General features: G+C 40.6%; 1 protein-coding gene across 1 annotated transcript in view; it reads right to left on the bottom strand.

The window, feature by feature from the left end:
* CPA6 (carboxypeptidase A6) overlaps positions 1–19747 on the bottom strand; it is an 81601-nt gene that overhangs the window by 45466 nt on the left and 16388 nt on the right. Inside the window, exons 2-6 of the mRNA XM_060243669.1 lie at positions 13495–13570; positions 9868–9992; positions 4908–5022; positions 4230–4331; positions 2555–2659 (exon numbers count right to left, since the gene is read on the bottom strand). Coding sequence (XP_060099652.1) covers positions 2555–2659; positions 4230–4331; positions 4908–5022; positions 9868–9992; positions 13495–13570 — 523 coding nt within the window. The remainder of the gene's footprint in view (positions 1–2554; positions 2660–4229; positions 4332–4907; positions 5023–9867; positions 9993–13494; positions 13571–19747) is intronic.

Genomic DNA, 19747 nt, shown 5'->3' with positions numbered 1-19747 from the left:
ACTCTCATGATAAACTTACTGACACAAGCATTAATCTGAAAGGGCCAAGAAATTCAGGCAGTCCAGCTCCTCACCGTCTCTTTTATCAGGGACCTCCACATATTACACTCTAAAGATTAACATATTGGATTGGTTTCATTATGTGCAAAAAATGGTATATAAACAAAAGAGGTGTTCCAACACAACTGGTCAGTAGTACAAATAGGTTAAGGAAACATAATCAAATTACACAGCATTTCCATTTCCTTCAACTATCTTTACTAAATTAGATTTAGAGCAATATTTTCCTTTACATGTTCCAGATTTTCCATGTAACAGAATCCATTCACCAAGAACATTTTACGAGGTCAAACTCCACAACAGCTAGTATTCTGCTTCTGTACATAATGCCCTTGATACTCATTAGCTCTGGTCAGAGCTAAATATGAAGCCCTAAACAACCTCAAAACCACTGAGGACAAGTAGAGCAAGGTTTGAGTGTGGTGGCACCTTTAAGACCAACAAAGTTTTATTCAACAGATAAGTTTTTGTGCACACACACTTCTTCAGGAACAATGAAATGAAATTGGGACAAGTAGTGTCTCTAGATAAAAGCATTTGAAAGATGTGGTTACTTGCATTTGGATTTTCTAAGATTAACTCAATAGTTTCCATTATTTAGAAAAGTGTACATTGTGTGTACCTATACAGCAACTTGTGCTAAGGCATACTTATGGGAAAACAGGAATATGTGGCAAAATAAAAGTAGATAGGGAACCTAAATCAAGCACAGGAATGGGAACATGTAAGGGTCCAAAGTGTACAGTAAACTTATGGCCTTTTTCTTCTGTCAACATTTAAGTCTTAAGATGTTAGAACTTCTGTGCACCATAGCTTACCTCCCTTGTTAAGAATATAAGACCTGTCATGCTGTGACAAGCCAGAGCTCCATATAAACCATCATTCCATTTTACATGATAATTCTAGATTTGTAGCAGTATTAGTCTGTAGCAGCAAATTAAAACTGGAGTCTAGTGACTCCTTAAAGACTAACAACATGTGTTCCAGCATAGGCTTTCACAAGTCAGAATTTACTTCAGCAGATGTGTGAAGTGTTCATTACACAAAAGTATTTGTACTCAAAGATGCAGGCAACAAAAAGAGTAATCAATCCATGCAGAGTGAACACTGCCACTCTCAGCTGTTCAGCAAATTAAGCTAAACTAGATCTAATGACAGGTGAGCAGTGATATGCAGATGCATAATGTGCAGATCTAAGGAGAAAAGCATAGAGATCTGGCTGAACTAACTAACTTCTATAAAGGGGGATCTGCTAAAAATCAGCACTATAGTGGGTGAAAAACGTCAGATCCTTATTAAGACCTGGCTAAGAGATCATTCTGTATAGGGCTTTTTTTGTAGACAGAACCCAGCAGGAACTCATTTACATATTAGGCTACACAACCTGACATCTCCAGAAGTGACATCACCTGTTCAATAGGTTACTTTCAGCATACTGACACAGAACAGTACAGTACCATCAGCTGCATTTCACGGATGTGTTCTCACACAGCTCAATGGGAGACCTTGTTGCACCTCCCCCAAACATGGCCAGAGAGACAGAGAACTACGTGCAGTGGAGAGGGCAGTGACAGACCCAACTTTTCCTGGGAGAAGGTGCTCATGGGTAGCTCTGTGTGTCTTGCTGTCCTCACAAGCCTGTTGGAGGCTGGAGGTGGCAGAGAGGACAGAGAGCATGGTCCGGGAGTGCGGGGCTGCCTACTGCCTCCCCTCTGCTGGAGACCTTTTTTTTGAGTCAGAACCCTGGCTAAGCCAGCTGGAACTGCATTCCTGAGCATTCCTGCTCAAAAAAAGCCCTGATGTAGTTACTAAATTATAGTAATTTCTCATTGGTTTCTCCCTTTGAAGTTCTTCTGTAGGAAAATATCCTAGCACATCTCATCCTTGATTAATAGATATTGGTAGTATCTTCAAATTTTAAAAAATGGGCGAGAAAACCTGGTAGATTAAATAGATATTGCTTACAGAAGTGAATTTTTTGGAAATGTTGCTGCCAGAAAAACACTTTCCTTAGCCTCACCCCCGTCAAATAAAAGCCCTCAAGAGGGTCATGTCTGCTTAGTTATTGCACTGAAAAGAGGGATTAAAAAATGTGAGCAATTCATGCTTGTGCAGTCTCATCAGTAGACTTTCTTTATGACTTGTCCTTATCTGAACATCACCAAAAAGTACTGTGAAGAAATCAGCCAGCCACTATGACAGTGGAACTGTGTTATATACCAGGATGAATGGGTACATTTCTGTCTTATCTAAGTAGGTTACTACTGACAGCAGATGAACCTGCACTGCTTCTGCTAGTATTACTTTCTCAAAAGACTGAGATATGAGAGCATTCCAACCTCTCCTTGCTGCTGACAGATAAAGATACTTAAACTCTAGTGAACCATTACAAATGGACACTGAAATTGAATGCATTTCTGCCCTGGCAGAAGGCCCTGTATGCTTAAGAGAAAGATTCCTAAGCTGACAATACTGTAGTGAAGTATATACTTACTTCTTTCACAAACCACTGGCAAAAGGCTGGCCCAATCCATTCTCTTGCATGGATTCCACAATCCATCCAGACAGCTTTCTTATAAACCTGTGATCTTCTGCCTAACTGCAACAGCAAACATATATATGTAAAAATAAGATACGTTAAATCAGAATACAAAGAGATACAATAGGGTCATGCAAAGAGCTGCATAGGGTCATGCAAAGGAGTGGAATTTGATTCCCCACTCCTCCACATGCAACTGCTGGAGTGGCTTTGGGTCAATCATAACTCTCTCAGAGCTGTTCTCTCAAGAGCAATTTCTGTCTGAGTTTTCTCAGCTCCACCTACCTCACAGCGTGTCTGTTGTGAGGAGGGGAAGGGAAAGGAGATTGTAAGCCATTCTGAGACTGCATCGGGTAGTAAAGGGTGGGGTATAAATCCAGTCTCTTCTTTCCCTTCTTTTTGCCTCTGAAGACCTGATAATCAATTGCGTCATACCACTTGTTCTGATATGCCCTTTGTTTCTTAAAGCAGTTTGCTATGCAGCATGGGGGCTGCTGTTAGAAGGGGAACAAGCCCCTATGGCTTATGGAACCAGTTTCCCCAATTCTTTTGATCTTGGGCACAGTGGCATGTATCCTACCATCACACTGCAATGACTGAAGCCTTCCTCCAGTGCAAGAGCCACTGAAGTTGGAGGAAAACAACTTGGGATGGAGAAATATCCTCCCACTCTATGGAGTTTTCTCCAGCCTGCAGAAAGATGCATGACAATCTCTTACAAAATAAATGTTAATTTGTATTTTTCTTCCTTCTTAATTTACAATTTCTGTGAGAAATTTTCAGGAATAATTCACACCAATGAATAGCATTGTAAAGTGCCTTCTTATGAAAAGTGCTCCAAGTAACACAGAAAAGCTTACCACACATATCATAGAGTAAGCCACCACTAGAGCTGGGCACAAACTGAATTACAAACCAAAGTTCACCATGGGCTTGGCCTGTGGTTTGCAAATCCCAGTTCATGCCATCCCACCATCATGAGCCACAAAAACCTCCCAGGGGTGTGTTCATGTTGGTGTGTTCCTGTTGGCAGACACACTGGTAGCAGGGCTTGGAGAAGGCATTTACAGGAACCAGGGTCTCTTTAAACACCTTCTCCAAGCTCCGCTGCCACGGCGGCACAACTCACAGGTGAACCAAGAAGGCATTTCAATGCTTCCTCAGCTGACTCACTGAGTTGTGCTGCTGCTGTGGCACAGCTTAGCAAGTGAACTGAGAAGCCATTTAAACAGATTAAAATAGATGCAAACCATTTCATTGATCCCTCTCGCTCCGTCCTACTTGGAAGCGGGGTGGGGAAGGATAGTTGAAATGGATTGCAAAAGCTATCTAAAGGGAATGTTCCCTTTAAATGGCTTTTGCAAGCCACCTCAGCATTTTATTTCTAAGCAGGCAGGAGGTGGGAAGTGAAAGGGATAGCTGATCGCTTGCAAAAACCATTTAAAGGGAACGCGCCTCACAAATTGAACTGGTTCACAAACCAGGGAAGGTTTGTCTTGGTTCATGCCCATCCCTAGTCACCATTTCCAGTCAAGTACTGGAAGCTCCACTTACATAGTCAGTAATGCAAAATTCTTGCTTCTGGGCAGACATTCCCCTGACCCTTCATATCTCCTGTTAATCTAGTTACCTTTAGCACAAAAAGTGGTCTTCCTTCATATGATTTCCCAATAGAGAACATGTGAACAAGATCTGAATGAGATTTATTCAGATGATACATCCAACTTTGAATCTGTAATTCCATAAACAAAATGAAATTTTAATTATCTTTTAGTAGAAATATGCATGAATTCAAATATAAAATAAAGCATAAATATTAATACAATATTAAAATACTAAAACACCAAAAAGACAGTTTTTCATAGTTTCCTGTATTGCTTAAAGCCTTATTTTATTTATTGATTTCAAATATCCCTGATCTGGATAGCCCAGGCTAGCCCAATTTTGCCAGATCTTGGAAACTAAGCAGGGTTGGCCTTGGCTAATATTTGGAAGGGTGACTCCAAGGAATACCAGGGTCATGATGCAGAGGCAGGCAATGGCAAACCACCTCTGAAATCTTTCTTGCCTTAAAACAAGTCTAGCTCAACACCTAGTGGTACATAACACTAAATGAGCTAGACCTTCTGGCTGACAGAAATCTTAGGATCTCCTAATTATTCCACACACAATGCCATATGATAATTAATTTCAAATTTTCTCATCATCAAAAGAGCAATATAAATTAGCTATTTTGCTGGCATCTTTTCATTCCTGGGCACAAATGATCATTTGCAAATATATAAGAAAACATTTTAGTGGTACATACTTCCTCCAGTGAATGATATATTTCATAGCTGTATCCTGGTAAAGATCTACGATTCCTGGATGACTTCAAACCACTCTGCTTTTCAACTGCTTTTTGTAGATCAGATATGAGGACTCTACATTCAAAAGAAGGCAACTTGACAGTGCATGACAACAGTGCATGACAAAGTGAAAGATTCATTGATATAGAAAAATCATTCCTATTCCATGATGCTGTTTCAATGCAGCTTCTCTATCTACAACTTAGGTAACACTGATTTGAAATCTGTTTGGACTGTTTTAATGTCAGTGGAACAAACTTGCTTGAAATGGTTATGAGAATGTTCTGGTACATTGTAACATACTGTCAAGGAAGCCAATTGATTTGAAATATATTTGGACAAACGCTGAAAGCATGCTCTAAAGTGAATAAAAGAAGATGACATAAATTACCTAATGTTAAAAAAATTCTGATTTATTATCTGTATTTAAAGTATGTTTATATGAAAAAGTTGGGTATTCTCAGTTTTACTGCTGGATCCTGTTTTGCAACCAAACTTCTAAAGGGGTTATAGTACTAATGGTAGGAAATTAATTTTCTTAACCTGGAAAACACATTTTAATCCACTTTTTTTAAAAAATGAAAAAAGCATGAGAGCTTTAACTGGATAAGGTCTATTTTTCCTACTCAGGTACTACTAAATCTGCCCTGACCTGAATGGCCCAGACTAGTCCAATCTTGTCAGATCTCTGATTGTAAGCAGGGTCAGCTCTGGTTAGTATCTGGATGGGAGACCACTGAGGAAGTCCAGAAGTCACTACACAAAGGCAGGCAATGGCATCACTTACCTTGAAAACCCTATGGAGTTGCCATAAGTCAGCTGTGACTTGACAGCACTTTCCATCACCACGCTACTAAATCTAGCCATGTTTGCTAATAATTTGATGCCAGCATTTGTAGCAACAGCACACTGCTGTTTATGATGGGATATATAAACAGTGACAATTGCCCAATGTCAGCAGGCATAACATGATGCTACCATAACACAGACAGAGATGTGAGTGCCAGATTGTTGAGCCTGTGGTGCCAAAATACTTAGATTTGCAGGAAGCATTTACTTTATTTATTTAATTTTGGGGATTTATACCCCACCCTACCCTGCAAGTGGGCTCAGGGTGGCTTACAACATATAATCCAATAAAATCATACGATCATTACTAAAACAATTCATTAAAACATCAATACAATAATTTATTTCATTAATTTCAGTAGTTACTAACAGCACAGCAGGTAAGACTTTCTTCTCGAAGATCTGCTGGAGTCATGCAAGTGATGGCAGGATGCATCCTGCATAATCAGATCACTGAATCCAGGGCCTTTTTTGAGCAGGAATGCACAGGAATGCAGTTCTGGCTGGCTTGGTGTCAGGGGGGTGATGCCTAATTTGCAAATGAGTTCCCACTGGGCTTTTTCTATCAATAAAAGCCCTGCACAAAACAATAGTGACATCAGGAATGTGGCCTAATATGCAAATAAATTCCTGCTGGGCTTTTTCTACTGACTGAATCCATGTACCCAAGGTACACATAGAGTCATGCTCACTGAAGCCGGTCCCTTACCACATAGAGCCTTAAAGGTTAGTACTAAAATCTTAAACTGTACTCAGAACTCAACTGACAACCAGTGTAGCTGGCACAGCACTGGCTGAATGTGCACTTGCATAGGTGTCCCAGTCAGCAGGTGCACCACCACATTCTGTGCCAGTTGAAATTTCTGGGTCAAGCCTAAGAGTAGGCCCGCGTAGATCAAGTTGCAGTAATCAAGCTTGGAAGTGATCTCTGCAAGGATCACTGTCACCAGGTCATGAGAAGAAAGGTAGAGGACCAGCTAATGATGATAAAAGGCTGATCTTATAACATTAGCAACTTGGGCCTCCATGAAAAGGAAGAAAGCCATAGTCACTCCCAAACTCCTCACTGTTGGCACTGGCATCAAGGGTAGGGCATTGAATTCCCGCACCCATCCCCTCATGACTCAGGAACAGGACCTCCATCTTAGATGGATTAAGTTTAGGCCAGCTCTGTTGTAACCATTCAGCCACAGCCTCCAATGCCTTGGCCAGATTATCCAGGACAGATTCTGGTCGGCCATCCATTAACAGATACAGATAGGTGTCATCAGCATACTGAGGGCAACCCATCCCAAACCTCCAGATTAACTTGCGAGGGGACACAAAAAGATGCTAAATAACACTGGAGAGAGGATTGCCCCTTGTGGATGCCATATATCATAGGGTAGTGTGGCAAATCCCTCTCTCCAAGCACCACCCTCTGTGCCCAACCATGGAGAAAGGAGGACATCCATTGTAGGGTTGTTCCCTGCATTAGCGAGGAGATGGGTCAAAAGGCTGTGGTTGACCATGTCAAATGCTGCTGTCAAATCCAATAACAACAGCAGCACCAACATGTCTTGATCCAGATGTCTCCAGAGGACATCTGTAAGGGCTATCAGCACAGTCTGTGTCCCATGGCCAGGGTGCAAGCTGGACTGAACTTGGTCCAGGATAGAGAAATCATCCAAGAACACTTGGAATTGCTTAACTACCACCTTGCCCAGGAATGGAAGGCTTGATATGAAGCTGCCTTATACTGAATCAGACCCTTGGTCCATCAAAGTCAGTATTGTCTACGCAGACTGGCAGCGGCTCTACCATTTAAAGGGAACCATTGATACTGGGTAGTAGTTAGCTAGGACTATAGGATCCAAAGAAGTCACACCACTGCCTCCTTCAGGCAACTGAAACCAGGGGCAGACAGATAATCTCTCCCAGAGGAGCCTGAATTCCATCTCCATGGGCTTTAACAAGCCAAGATGGACACCTGATCCAGGAAGCAAGTGGCGGGTTTCACAGCTGCCAGGATCTTGTCAACCTCTTCCTGGGTCTACTCAGATTGAAATACTGTGAGATGGTTGCCCACAGTTATGATACACTTACTCTTCTATTGTGAACAACAGAATTTATTGCCCAGCCAAGCTCTTATTTTTAAATTATGGGTTGGATGGTATGACTCCATTCCATCAAGTTTTTAGAAGAAATACACATCAAAATGATAGGAGAGCGTGTAATACCAAATCTACCCTTTTCCCCACAAGGGCCAGGGTGCAAGCCAATACACCCTAGCACCTCCTATATCTATATGATACTCTAAACAGCAGTAAACAAAAGTGTCTTAATATCATGGCCTGAATTATCTCCTGCTTGTTTTGCATGTTTTTATCCAGTCTGATGCAGAGTTCGGTAGAACTTCATTGTATCATTTTGTGGTCTTAATAAAACACATTATGCTGCTTTTGTTTTTGGATTTTCCTTTGGAACAACACAGTTATCTAGAATTTATATTAGAGAACATCTGTCATCATCAGAGAAAGGCTTAGTGGATGGGGAATTGCAGGATTCACCTTAGTGAAAGGGGTTGTAGGATCCAGCACTGAGTTTATAGCCCTTACATTTGTTCTGAGATGCTTAAAAACTGCAGCCCCAGAGACCATGCTTGAGGCCACATTTATCCAACAATGAGTGCTGTAAAGTAGGCACAGGGATTTCACTTTCTGCAACTCCAAGACTTCCTTAAATTTACCAGTTCTAACTACAATACCTCCCTATTTCCCCAACAATAGCTACTGAATCTCTCCCCTTGTATATATTTAACTACTTTAGTATGTTATGTTTCAACTAGGATATAATGCATGGGTGATGGATGGAGCTCTCAGTTGTGACAGTCCCATTACAGACTGTCCTCCACTCCATCTTTTCATCTGGTGCTGGGCAAATTAAACTTTTGGTTATTTACTCAGGCACTTTGGATTTGCATTCATTGGATGGTTTTTAATGAATATTTATGTTCTAATTATATACAGCAGAGATGGCCAAACAGTGGCTCAGGAGCCACATGCAGCTCTTTCACTCATATTGTGTGGCTCCCAGAGATCAAGGAGGAACTTAATGCAGGCTTACTCTCAAGTAAGCATGCTTGGCATTGGGACCTCAGTCAGCCTCTGAGTGCTGACCCATAGGTGCTATAGCACTATAGCATTCAAGTTAGAATGTTTAAAATAAAGTCCATGGAAGACTGCATGGTGAAAAAGGCCTGGAGTTGGGGTAGAAGCATTGTAGGAGGCGCTATGAACATTTTAAACAGCATACCACAACAATTCAAAAGTGCAACGAAAGCGTAGAAAATGGAAGAAAGCAGTTTTCCCCCCAAAGCAGCTCAACTACACTTTGCTAACCTGATGCAAGCAGGTTTTATGAACAGGTAGCAGCAGGCACGTGAATGGCATTTCTGTTCAACTCGAACATAAAAATTCTGACCAAGGTAAGTTCATTCATATAATGAGTTGTTGGACATACAAGTTATTCTTTGCCTCCTGTAAGAGAAACCCAACTAATCTACTTAAGACCTCCTACATTGTTTAAAAACATTGTTATGTGGAATGACAAGGTACAATTCCTACAGAGTAAAGAGAGAGGCAGAGGAATTAAGAATAATAATGGAAATGTGTTCTGCATAGACCTTCTTGGTGACAGGAGGCTGATTAGAGTATTCTAGCATATAATTTAAAAGCATGTGGGTGCTTGCATCTAAAGCATACTTGAATGTTCAGAACAAGTAAAAATCAAGCAGGCAGCAGAACTAGTGGCAATAATTACCATTTATCCAACAATGAAACAGTTCTGCATGCATAAAGGAGACATGAATCTCCATTCTAAAGGAGACTAATTAAACTGTCTACCTATAAGAGCTCTTCCATGCTTCCTCTCAAATAACAATTTCATGCAAAGTCTAGGTACTCTCAAGCTACCTTAATTAAAAAGGGGCAGAAATAAACAGCATGTGTATCAGTGTATAATTTTAAAGTGTTATAAACCCATGGTACAGTTCCGTCAGCTGGACTCTCAGAAATTAAAAGCCATGCTTACGTATATTGAATGTTTGCTTGTTGTAGGTAAGGCAGAAGAATTTGTGAAGTATTCCTTGATACACGTACATCAACAAATGCACCCTTGGAGATGTAGGAGACGCTGCCTGGCTGCCACAGATCCACCTGTAGTGCAGGAACCAACCTGTAATTCATATTTATTCAGTCTAGATTGGGAACATCCATGAGATTAATATTTTAAATGTAATCTTGTATTTATATACTAAAAGCATATGTTATCTCTAAATTATTTGTGAAAATATGAATACTCACTGGGACAAGAGAAGAGCTCAGAATTTGAGTTTAAGCAACATCATTTTGAACATCTAAAAATTCACCCAAAGTAAAATAGTTTTGACCCACTCCTCCTTATTAGCATTTATAAAGAACTATGCTGAAATTAGCTATGTAAGCAAGGGCTGCAAAACTAGGATGTCTTTATTTATATTTTATTTAGCTAGATATTTATCCTCTGCTCTTCTCCTCATTAGGAACCTGAAGTGTCTCATTCCATCATTCTCCTGTCTTGTCACAAGAAACACCTTGCGAGGCAGGTTAAGCTGAGAGACAGAGACTGGCCAAGGTTACCCTGCAAGCTTTCATGGTGGGGTTGGGATTCATACCCGGGTCCCTCAAATCCTAGTACAGCATGCTAACCAACACACCACACCCTTTTCATTATAACAGTTTTCAGTTGCATATGTTTTCTGCCTTTTAAAGTAGATTCACATTCTGAAACTGATATTGTACTTGCTTGCAAATTATATGAAGAATCTGTAGGAAACTTTTTATTAACATGATGTCCCAAAATAACCCTAAAACCCTTAACATTACTAATGTGCTGTGCTGAGAAGTGGCTGCTTGATGTGGCTACTTTATATGTGGCTACCATAATTCAAGCAATGATTAAATATATTTTCTGTATATTAATGTCCTATATATAATCAGTTTCCTGTCAGTTCTTCAAAGCACAGTGCATTCACTGAAAAGTATAATGTGAAATAAGTTGCATGTTGTTTTCAGGTTTTGTTTCTGATAAAAAACTGAACAATTAGGATAAACTGCTACCTCCATGGCAAAATGGCCATCATGGAAAAAGCTTTGGAAGATAGTAAAGCAATGTCAAAGCACATTAGAAATGAAGACAAAAAATATAAAAAGCTAGCTCCAGCCAGTTTTGCATCCAGTCTTTCCCAATTCTTTTCTGTCGGAGACCCTGGCTGGATCCCCTGGGTTATTGCTCCTGGCTTGGAACCCTTGAACAACTTCCCAGACCTGCGGGTCCTCAAGGCTGGATGCACACAAGAAAACTAGACCTTGTAAAAATATATATGGATTTATTAAATTATTAAAAGAACTGACTGTGCAGTACAGTCTCTTTAGTTCAGCAATAAGAAAACAAGAAAGCTAACTTTTCTATCAGAAGAATACCCTGCTTTTCACTACCTGAAGAAGTCCCAGTGGCTTAAATCACCTTCCTTTCCCCTTACCACAACAGATACCCTGTGAGGTAGGTGGGGCCAAGACAGCCAACAGATAACTGTGTTGACCCAAGTGGCATCATGTGGAGGAGCAGGGAATCAAACCCGGTTTTCCAGTTTAGAGTCTGCCACTCTTAAAAACTATGCCACACTGACTCTCAGATACATTGCCTACCTTGGTATTAGATGGCAAATCTCTTGCACCATAAAATCCAAGCAGTAGCATAAGCACATTCTATACATAACATTCCATCATGATGAAGCATAACATATCTAAGCATACCGGTGTGGTGTTAGCATAACTCTTTCTGGCTGATACTTTTATTATAGCTTTCTGCCCTATGGCATTAGGTGGTCTCTCGGGTCCAATCAAGGATCTTCTTCTTAGGAACTTTCCAGAGAATGTTGACAATTGCTCCTAATTTTTGCCTCCCATCTGGTAACACAACTATGCACAGATTCTCATGATTTGCTCAATTACTACATTCTTGCATCCTGCCTTGAAAGAGGTAATGATTGTGATTTCAGGAATATTGACATCACAAACACCTGCAAACAGAACTACGCCTTCTAATATTCACATTAATCTTTGAGGGGAAATTAGAGTGCTTAGCCTCACATCCTCTTTACTCTAGGCCCTGTCCCTTGTGAACCCCAGTAAGGTGTTTTTGGAAACACTTTTTTCTCCAGTTATGCATTGAAGATGTAAAGTCTGAGGTATAAAGACAGACATTTATATAATGAAATGAGGGCCAAACCAGACAAAGATACTAGAGGATCTGTGATTGGGTTTTCTCAGCAGCTAGAGTAATAGCAGCAGCATAGGCTCCCATTTCAGATCAGGGTTTTGCAAGGAGGAGAGGCAGTCTAATTCTTTCACCTCACACAGTTTCACCAACACACAACCCCCTTCCAGCATGATGTTTTTAACCTTGCAAAGAAAAAATAGAGGTGCCCATTTTTTAAAAAAAATTCCAGAGCAGATAACAACATATTTGTAGGTCTTGACTGGCAAAACCGCTAGGGTAGAAATACCTCTTTGCTTATACACAGCCCCAACTTCCAAATTGGGCAACTATAGACCTGCATTTCAAATATAATCTGCAACTAGTAGTGGTCCAAAATATTAAGAGGGGTTGCTCTCATTTGGTTTCCAGGCCCAGAAGTGCAGGTTTTGACCTTTAAAGTCCTATACAATATGGGTACTTCAAGAATCATCATCTCATGTATGAGCATTCCCAGATACTTAGGTCATCTAGATAGATCCCTAATTTATATTCCTTCCCCCACCACTGTGATGGACAGTTAAATGAGACCAGACTTTTTCAGTGGTGGCACCTAAATTATGAAAATCTATCGTCAAGCAGCTCCATCCCCTTTCACCTTAAATATACCAGCTAAAACAATGCTATTTTGAGTGTTTTTAATACTAATTAAATATTGTGTGGTTATAAAGTCTGTAAAAATACAGAACTGACATTCAGGCACAGAGCAGGATGCTATGGGTTATCTTCTAGCCCAGTCAACATACAAAGTACAAAATCATGTATCTTACAACCAAGCTCTCTCAGCAGTCTAGAGATGCTTTGGCAGCTTCCAGCTTTTGAGACCTCTAGCCATCATCATAATAAAAAAATGATGGCACATGAAAACCAAACAGGGAGCAAAACAAAGAAAAACTCCTGAAACATGATTTGAATACTTTAAAAATGTAAGCTGTGCACATGTGTCTCATTTTGGTCCAACAGGGATCTGCATTTAAACAGTTGCAAAGCTTATCAGACACTTATCAAAGTATCTAAAACTGAGACTCCCTTTGAGCTTAAGGTCAAGACCAAACGGTCCTCCTACCCACTAGTTTTCCAGTCCTGCCACCCATGTCAAGAATGGTTCCTAACATTCTTCATCTTCACATGTCAATTTTTATTTTATGATTCCTGCACTGTTGATAGGTGGTGAACTTGCATCATCAAGCTTCCTTGTTTTGATAACATTATTAAATCCTTAGGCCTGAAGTCCTTCCAGAAAAAAAATCATCAGCTCATGCAACTTCATGAAATAGCATAAAGCCTTTTATATTATAGCAAACTATATCTGGTCTACCAGCAATGCTGTTTTCTTCCAAATGTTAAAAAAGCCAGACACACCTTAAATTGCTGGGTAAGGTTCTTCAAAGTCTTTGCTGCTGCTTCATTGTCTGGAACAGCCCTTATCACTTTATCCCTATTAAAGAACAATGAAAAGAAACTATAAGGATTCTTTTTCAACAAGGAAAAACAACCTGGATAACAAAAACGCATATCCTTGAGATGGGCATAAAAGTCTGTAGCTTATACATCACATATTTGTATGTAGCTTAATAATAAAAAGGCCAGAAATAATTATTTTAATTGACAAATATAGATTGATTTTGTACAGAGAAGAAACAAGTAAAACAAAATCGTCTTTGCTTACTCGCTAGCATGTGTTCTGGGAAGCGGATGGACTACAGTCTGATTGGAACCCAAATCTTCACATCACTCTCTTTACCACATTATCATCCTGTGCAGCATTTTTCTTCTGTTCAAATAATGCTGTGTACATCCTTGCAGGGGATAAAATACAGTGGGGTGTATCCTACCATTCTACTCAGACAGAATCAGGTGCATTCTTTCGGATTAAGATTAATATGGTAGACAGAGGAGGCCCTTGTATCAGTGGGATATGTCTTGAGCTGACAGAGTATGCTACTTTTTGCTGAGTAGATAGTAGGATACAATACAATGGTATTAGGAGACAATGTTAAGTGGGAACTAGCAGAGAAAAAAAAACAAACTGCTGGCATTTTAGGAAGTTGCTTATATGGAATTGAAATTACTGGATTTGTGAAAAGGCCAAACATTTTCATATGTTGTCACTAATGTGATACTAGCAGGAAGAAAGAAAAAATCCTGAGAAAGACAAACATTCTTACATGCAATTCCTAATTTTTTTGTATTAGATGCTTTTATCTTATGCTTTCTGTCTCTCTTTTTCCATAAAGTGGGAGGACCTGTGTGTGTGTAGTGGTTAGAATGCCAGACTAGGATCTGGGAGAACCAGGTTGGAATCCCCACTCTGCCATGGAAATTTGCTTAGTGATCTTTGGCCAATCACACGCTATCAGCCTTACCTATCTCACAGGGTTGTTGTGAGGATAAAATGGAGATAAAATGGAGAAAAGGAGAGTTATGTAAACCACTATGGATCCCAGTTGAGGAGAAAGGTGACGTACAAATGAGGTAACTAAATAATAAAGTGGGGGACCTGCAAGGACTTGCATAGGCACCTCATTTTCTCCTGTATCCCCCTCCTCCAATATCTTCTCTTTACCTTCCCTGGCATTCCATTTAGCCTATGGGTTTTTCCTGCTTCCATTCTCTTTCGCACCATCCGGCCAACCTCCCTTTAACTGCCTGTGTGTCTTCAGCTTTGCCTCCTTCTCTACCCCTCTCTATCCTCCTCCATCAGAGGACATGACAATGGAAGGATATAGGACTTTTCCCAGGGCTGTTTCAGCCTCCCAGTCCAATGTGCTCCCCCATTCCATGGCTTTCCTTTTTTGACACCAAAGCTTTGCCATATTGTTATGGTAACCCAACTTCCTTTACATTTGTATAGAAATCCCCCCCCCCCATCTTTCCTTAGCTCCATTTTGTGGCTTTATCAATCATATCCTTTATGGCACAATTTGGAAATAGGTATATTAATGTGCACATCTTTCCTAAGCAAGTTTTGTAATTCTGTTACACCAGAGATTGTATTGCCATCTACCATGTACTCATTCAGTGCAAGGGAAAAGCTGACACTTTAGCAATGGCAGGTTAAAATAATTACAAGGTCCCTTTCATCTGAGGATAAATACACTTAGTTAAATGTCACCGAACCAGAAACATGTTAATACACAATTCAGATGTCCATACACGCAATGTTATACAAAGCAATATTTAACAAAGACCTTCATATAAAAGGTTTACCTCATTGATATCTCACTTTTCAGCTTGTTGCAGGACTACAAAGAGGCTTACAAAATGAAATAACTGCTAAAATGTGAGAAAATGTTTCAACAATTAAAATGGATAAAACCGCGGGGGGGGGGGGATCAGCAAAAACCCCCCCCCCACACACACAGGTATTTGAAATACTGGGTCTATTTTCTCATCAAAAGTAAATAATTTGCACCATTTGAAAATCTAGTGATGAGATAACTTGAACTGAATTTCTGATGTCAAATTCCCCACAGCCTCACACCTTGTGTCTGTGCATAGCAAGCATAAATTGACACTATTCAGTCTGCACAGTGACAAATGCTTGCAGAAGTTGCAAGGCACTTGAGAATTAGGCTGCATTTCTGGAATGCTAAATGTTATTACTGTTTGCAGAATCAGACCAGTCATTTGTCACTGCAGTATTGTGGCTTTATTTACATAAAAAGTGATTCAGTTAAAATGACCTCCTTGATGGTGGGCAAAGAAGATAATGATGCCCTGTTTTTATTAGCTAAATGAAAAATGTTATACTACTGTGTGAGCCAAAACATTCCTCTTCAGCTGTTGGCAGTTTAGACTGAAAAGCTGGTTTATACACAAAGTCTGATGTCTATTTATAAGAACCACATATCACATATAAACTTGCCAATAACTGAAGAAGGGATCTTTTTACCCTAAAATCTTGTCATATACAAATTATGCACAAAGCAAAGTTTACCCCATTCATCTCCCTATTTTCCCCACGCAGTATTTTCAAGATTCTCAAAGCACTATGCAGGATACATACTGAGGAATGTGAACAAGTGTAGTATAGTAGCCATTACAAGTGTTGGACTAGGACATGAGAAAACCCAGGTGTCTGGGGTCAGTCCTCCTGCCCTCGCACTTACCTCCGAGGAGGAGAGATCTCTAGACTGCACCAGAGGGAACCATCAAGGGAAGATCACAGAAGTCCAGCCTGATAGGAGCAGTCCTAATTTGACACAATGCCCAGATACCCCAGGCAGGCTGGAAGCCGGCCAGCAGCCAACCCCCAAGGGCCAGAAGCAGAGGCATAACACAAACAAAGGTGGCAAAGGAGCAGCAAAACTCACCACACATAGGCCTGTTTCTCACCAGTTCTGGGAGCTGGGAAGGCTTCTTTGTAAGGATGGGGCCAGTAACAGGCTACAGTGACCTCCTCAGGCCAGCAGGGGCTAGAAGAGATGTCCTTTAAGGCTTCCTAGGGAAAGGGGAAATGGAATCCCAGACAGGCAGCAGCCCATTGAGCCTAGGGTCTGCCACTCTTGTAAGCCCATCTCCTGGGATGGAGGAAATGGGTTAGGCCAGAGTTGCCTTACCTCCGGGCAGCCCTTTAAAAGATGCATCCTGGGAGCACCAGGGAGGAAGGGCAAGATCTCATCTAAGGCAATCAGGGAAAAGTTACTGGCAGGAATGGGAGATGTAACCCTACCTGGCTCTCTTCTGAGGTTCTTCCCCAGGGCAAGCTCTACTAAAGGAAACCTGCCTTAGAATTTTGCTTCCATCTCAAACCAAGACTCTGGAACAAGACTCTTCTTTGATAACATAACCAAGCTTGAAAACTCCTGAGTAACATACAACATAAAACAAAAGAAAGCTTTATTCAATAAATTTAAGAAAAAGGTTTTTAAAAGTTCCAGTGGCAATTCAAGTACACAGAAAATAATGAAAACTAGCTCTCTACATATACTTACTTAACTTTGAAGCACAGATGTTGGCTTTTTAAAACTAGAAACAAAGAGCATACAGCAAAAGTCCATAGGCAACATGAATTGGGTACAGGAAAGAAAACAAGAAATGAAAAAAGAGAAGATGTACTATTTCATCATAGTCTGTACTTTATAGTAAAAGCAGACCATAATGTTCCCTAACGAATCATAGAGCTGTCTCTGCAGAACATTCTGGACATAAGCAAGTTGCTCTCCACCCCCAGTTAGATCCATAGCTGAAATAAATGAGCTAACTGAGAAAAAACTTTGACCAATAGCCACCTATGGGGGGCAGGGCAGGCCCATAGCCATGGGGTGGGGCTTTTAGGGGTGCCAGCTCTTCATAGAAGGATGCCACACATGAAATAATCTTCAGTGGCTCTGTTTCTGGTGCCCCTGTCATCTGAAGCTAGAAAGACATAAACCGAAGAAAAGGCATTCTTGGTTGTGGCATCAAAGTTATGGAATTCCATCCCCAGGGGGATTAATTTTTCCTCTTTATCATTGTTTTTCACCAGTGAATGAAGACTCTTCTGCTGCATCTGGCGTACCTCTTACTGACTCTCCTTGTTTATTTTTAACTGGCAGTTTTACATCTACACTAGGAGTAAGGCCCGTTGTGACAAAAAATATAATGGGCTCTAGAAGCAGGCTCTGGGTGAGTGCCTGCCATCCTTGCTGTCTTCCTACCCACCCAAGTGAAGGCATTGACTCCCCACACACACCTCAAGGGGAGCTGATCTCTGCCATCTAGAGAGGAACTGTAAATCTGAGTGATCTCCAGTGGTTCCCCAGGAAGAAATGGCATTGTATCTGTCTGAGATCCTATCCCTCCTCAAACTCCACCCTCTCTAGGTCCCACCCCTTAAATATCCAGAAATTTCCTAACCTAGAGCTGGCAACCTATCTCCTTGCCTTTATCTGCCCCTCTGACTTCAGGTTTCCATTGCCTTCCCCCTTCCCTGCAGCCTCTCCATAGGAAAATGACATTCTTCATAGTGTGGGGGGGAGGACCAAACAGTTTACATCATTCTCCTCTCCCCTGTATGATCTGAACAACAACCCTGTGAGGCAAGTTAGGCTGGAAGTCTGTAACTGGTCCAAAATCACCCTCCCTGCTGTGAACAAACATTCCTTGTCAGTTGAAGAGATGTTAACTGCTACTGTTTGTACGGATTAAAGGGAGGAAGGTAGAAAGACAGAATGAAATAAAAATACTAAAAGACAGAGAAAGAATGAGAGAAAGAACAGAAGGGGAGGTAGAAAAAAGAGAGGGAGAAAGGAGTGAAAGAAAAATGAGGAGGAAGACAGAGCCCTGAGGAGAGGCAACACTGATCAGCAAGCTCACAGGAGAACCTCTCAGCATAGAACTGTCTTGCTCAAAGGTCAGCGGCCTTCTGATGGGGTTCTTGCCTGACAGGGCCAGAGTGGGCAGGTGACAGAGAGGCTACCCAATGGTAGTGGGAAGTGGTGACAGAGTGTCAGCCAGTAGTTGGTGCAGTACATTCCCAGTGATTCCATCAAATCAGGACGCAGGGATTTGCCACTACAGCTTGGATTTTATGACTAAAGGATGTACTTTCCAAGAGTTGATTCTGCCCTCTCGTTTAATAGTTTCCCACCTTAAGGGTCCTAATTGGGCAGAACAGTGGAACACAAACATTTTAAATAAATAAATAAATAAAATAAACAAGTCCTTCGTTGGCATCTTTCTTTATACACACAAAAATTGTAGACATCAGAGCTCAAATACAGGGCTTTTTTTTTAGCAGGAATGCACAGGAACACAGTTCCGGCTGGCTTTGTCAGGGGGTGTGGTCTAATATGTAAATGAACTCCTGCTGGACTTTTTCTACAAAAAAACCCTATGTGAAACAATAGTGCATCAGGGGATGCCACAGCCTAATATGCAAATAAGTTCCTGCTAGGGGTTTTCTACCAAAAAAGCCCTGCTCAAATATATACACATAAGCACATGACAAGTCACAACAGTAGCAATTGGCAAAAATATTATCTTCTTAGCTTAGCTATTTATCTCCAGAAGGTACTTCTAATCAAAGATGTATGCAGAGTTAATGAGTTAATCTGTCATTCCAGAAGGTAAAAAAGAGTTAGTGCAATTATTTAGAAAATTAAAGCAGAATCCTAAACAAACATATACCTTTCTAAACCCATTTACTTCAATGGACCTAAAAAAATATAACTCAGTTTAGGATTGCACTGGGCCAGCTTGGAAAAATCACTTTTACCATTTGCTCTACCAAGACAACATCTGGAACTGACTTTCATTGTCTTGTTGTAATGTACTTAATTTAGCAAAGATGTCAGGTGTATAGCTCTAGGCACAATCCCTATGATACTTATACTTCAGCCACCCACACATAACTTCATGATGCAAGTTAACATATGAATTTGTGGTCTAAAAGATTTTTTTTTTAAACTTTGGAATTTTAGGAAAACCATTTAGTGCCAGAAATAATATCAGAGTTATTTTATTTATTTTATTTTTATTTTATTTAATGGACTTATATCCCGCCCTTCTCACCGAAGTGTCTCAGGGCGGCTCACAACACAATGATTCATACAATTCAATTTAAAACATTTACAAATACAATAAAACCAACTGCAGCTTCCGGGTCCGGCACAAGGGTAGCCCCATGTAG

The sequence above is a fragment of the Heteronotia binoei genome, chromosome 7, assembly GCF_032191835.1.
Source record: "Heteronotia binoei isolate CCM8104 ecotype False Entrance Well chromosome 7, APGP_CSIRO_Hbin_v1, whole genome shotgun sequence".
In the NCBI taxonomy this organism is placed as follows: Eukaryota; Metazoa; Chordata; class Lepidosauria; order Squamata; family Gekkonidae; genus Heteronotia; species Heteronotia binoei.
This window is presented reverse-complemented; position numbering and strand designations above follow the sequence as displayed.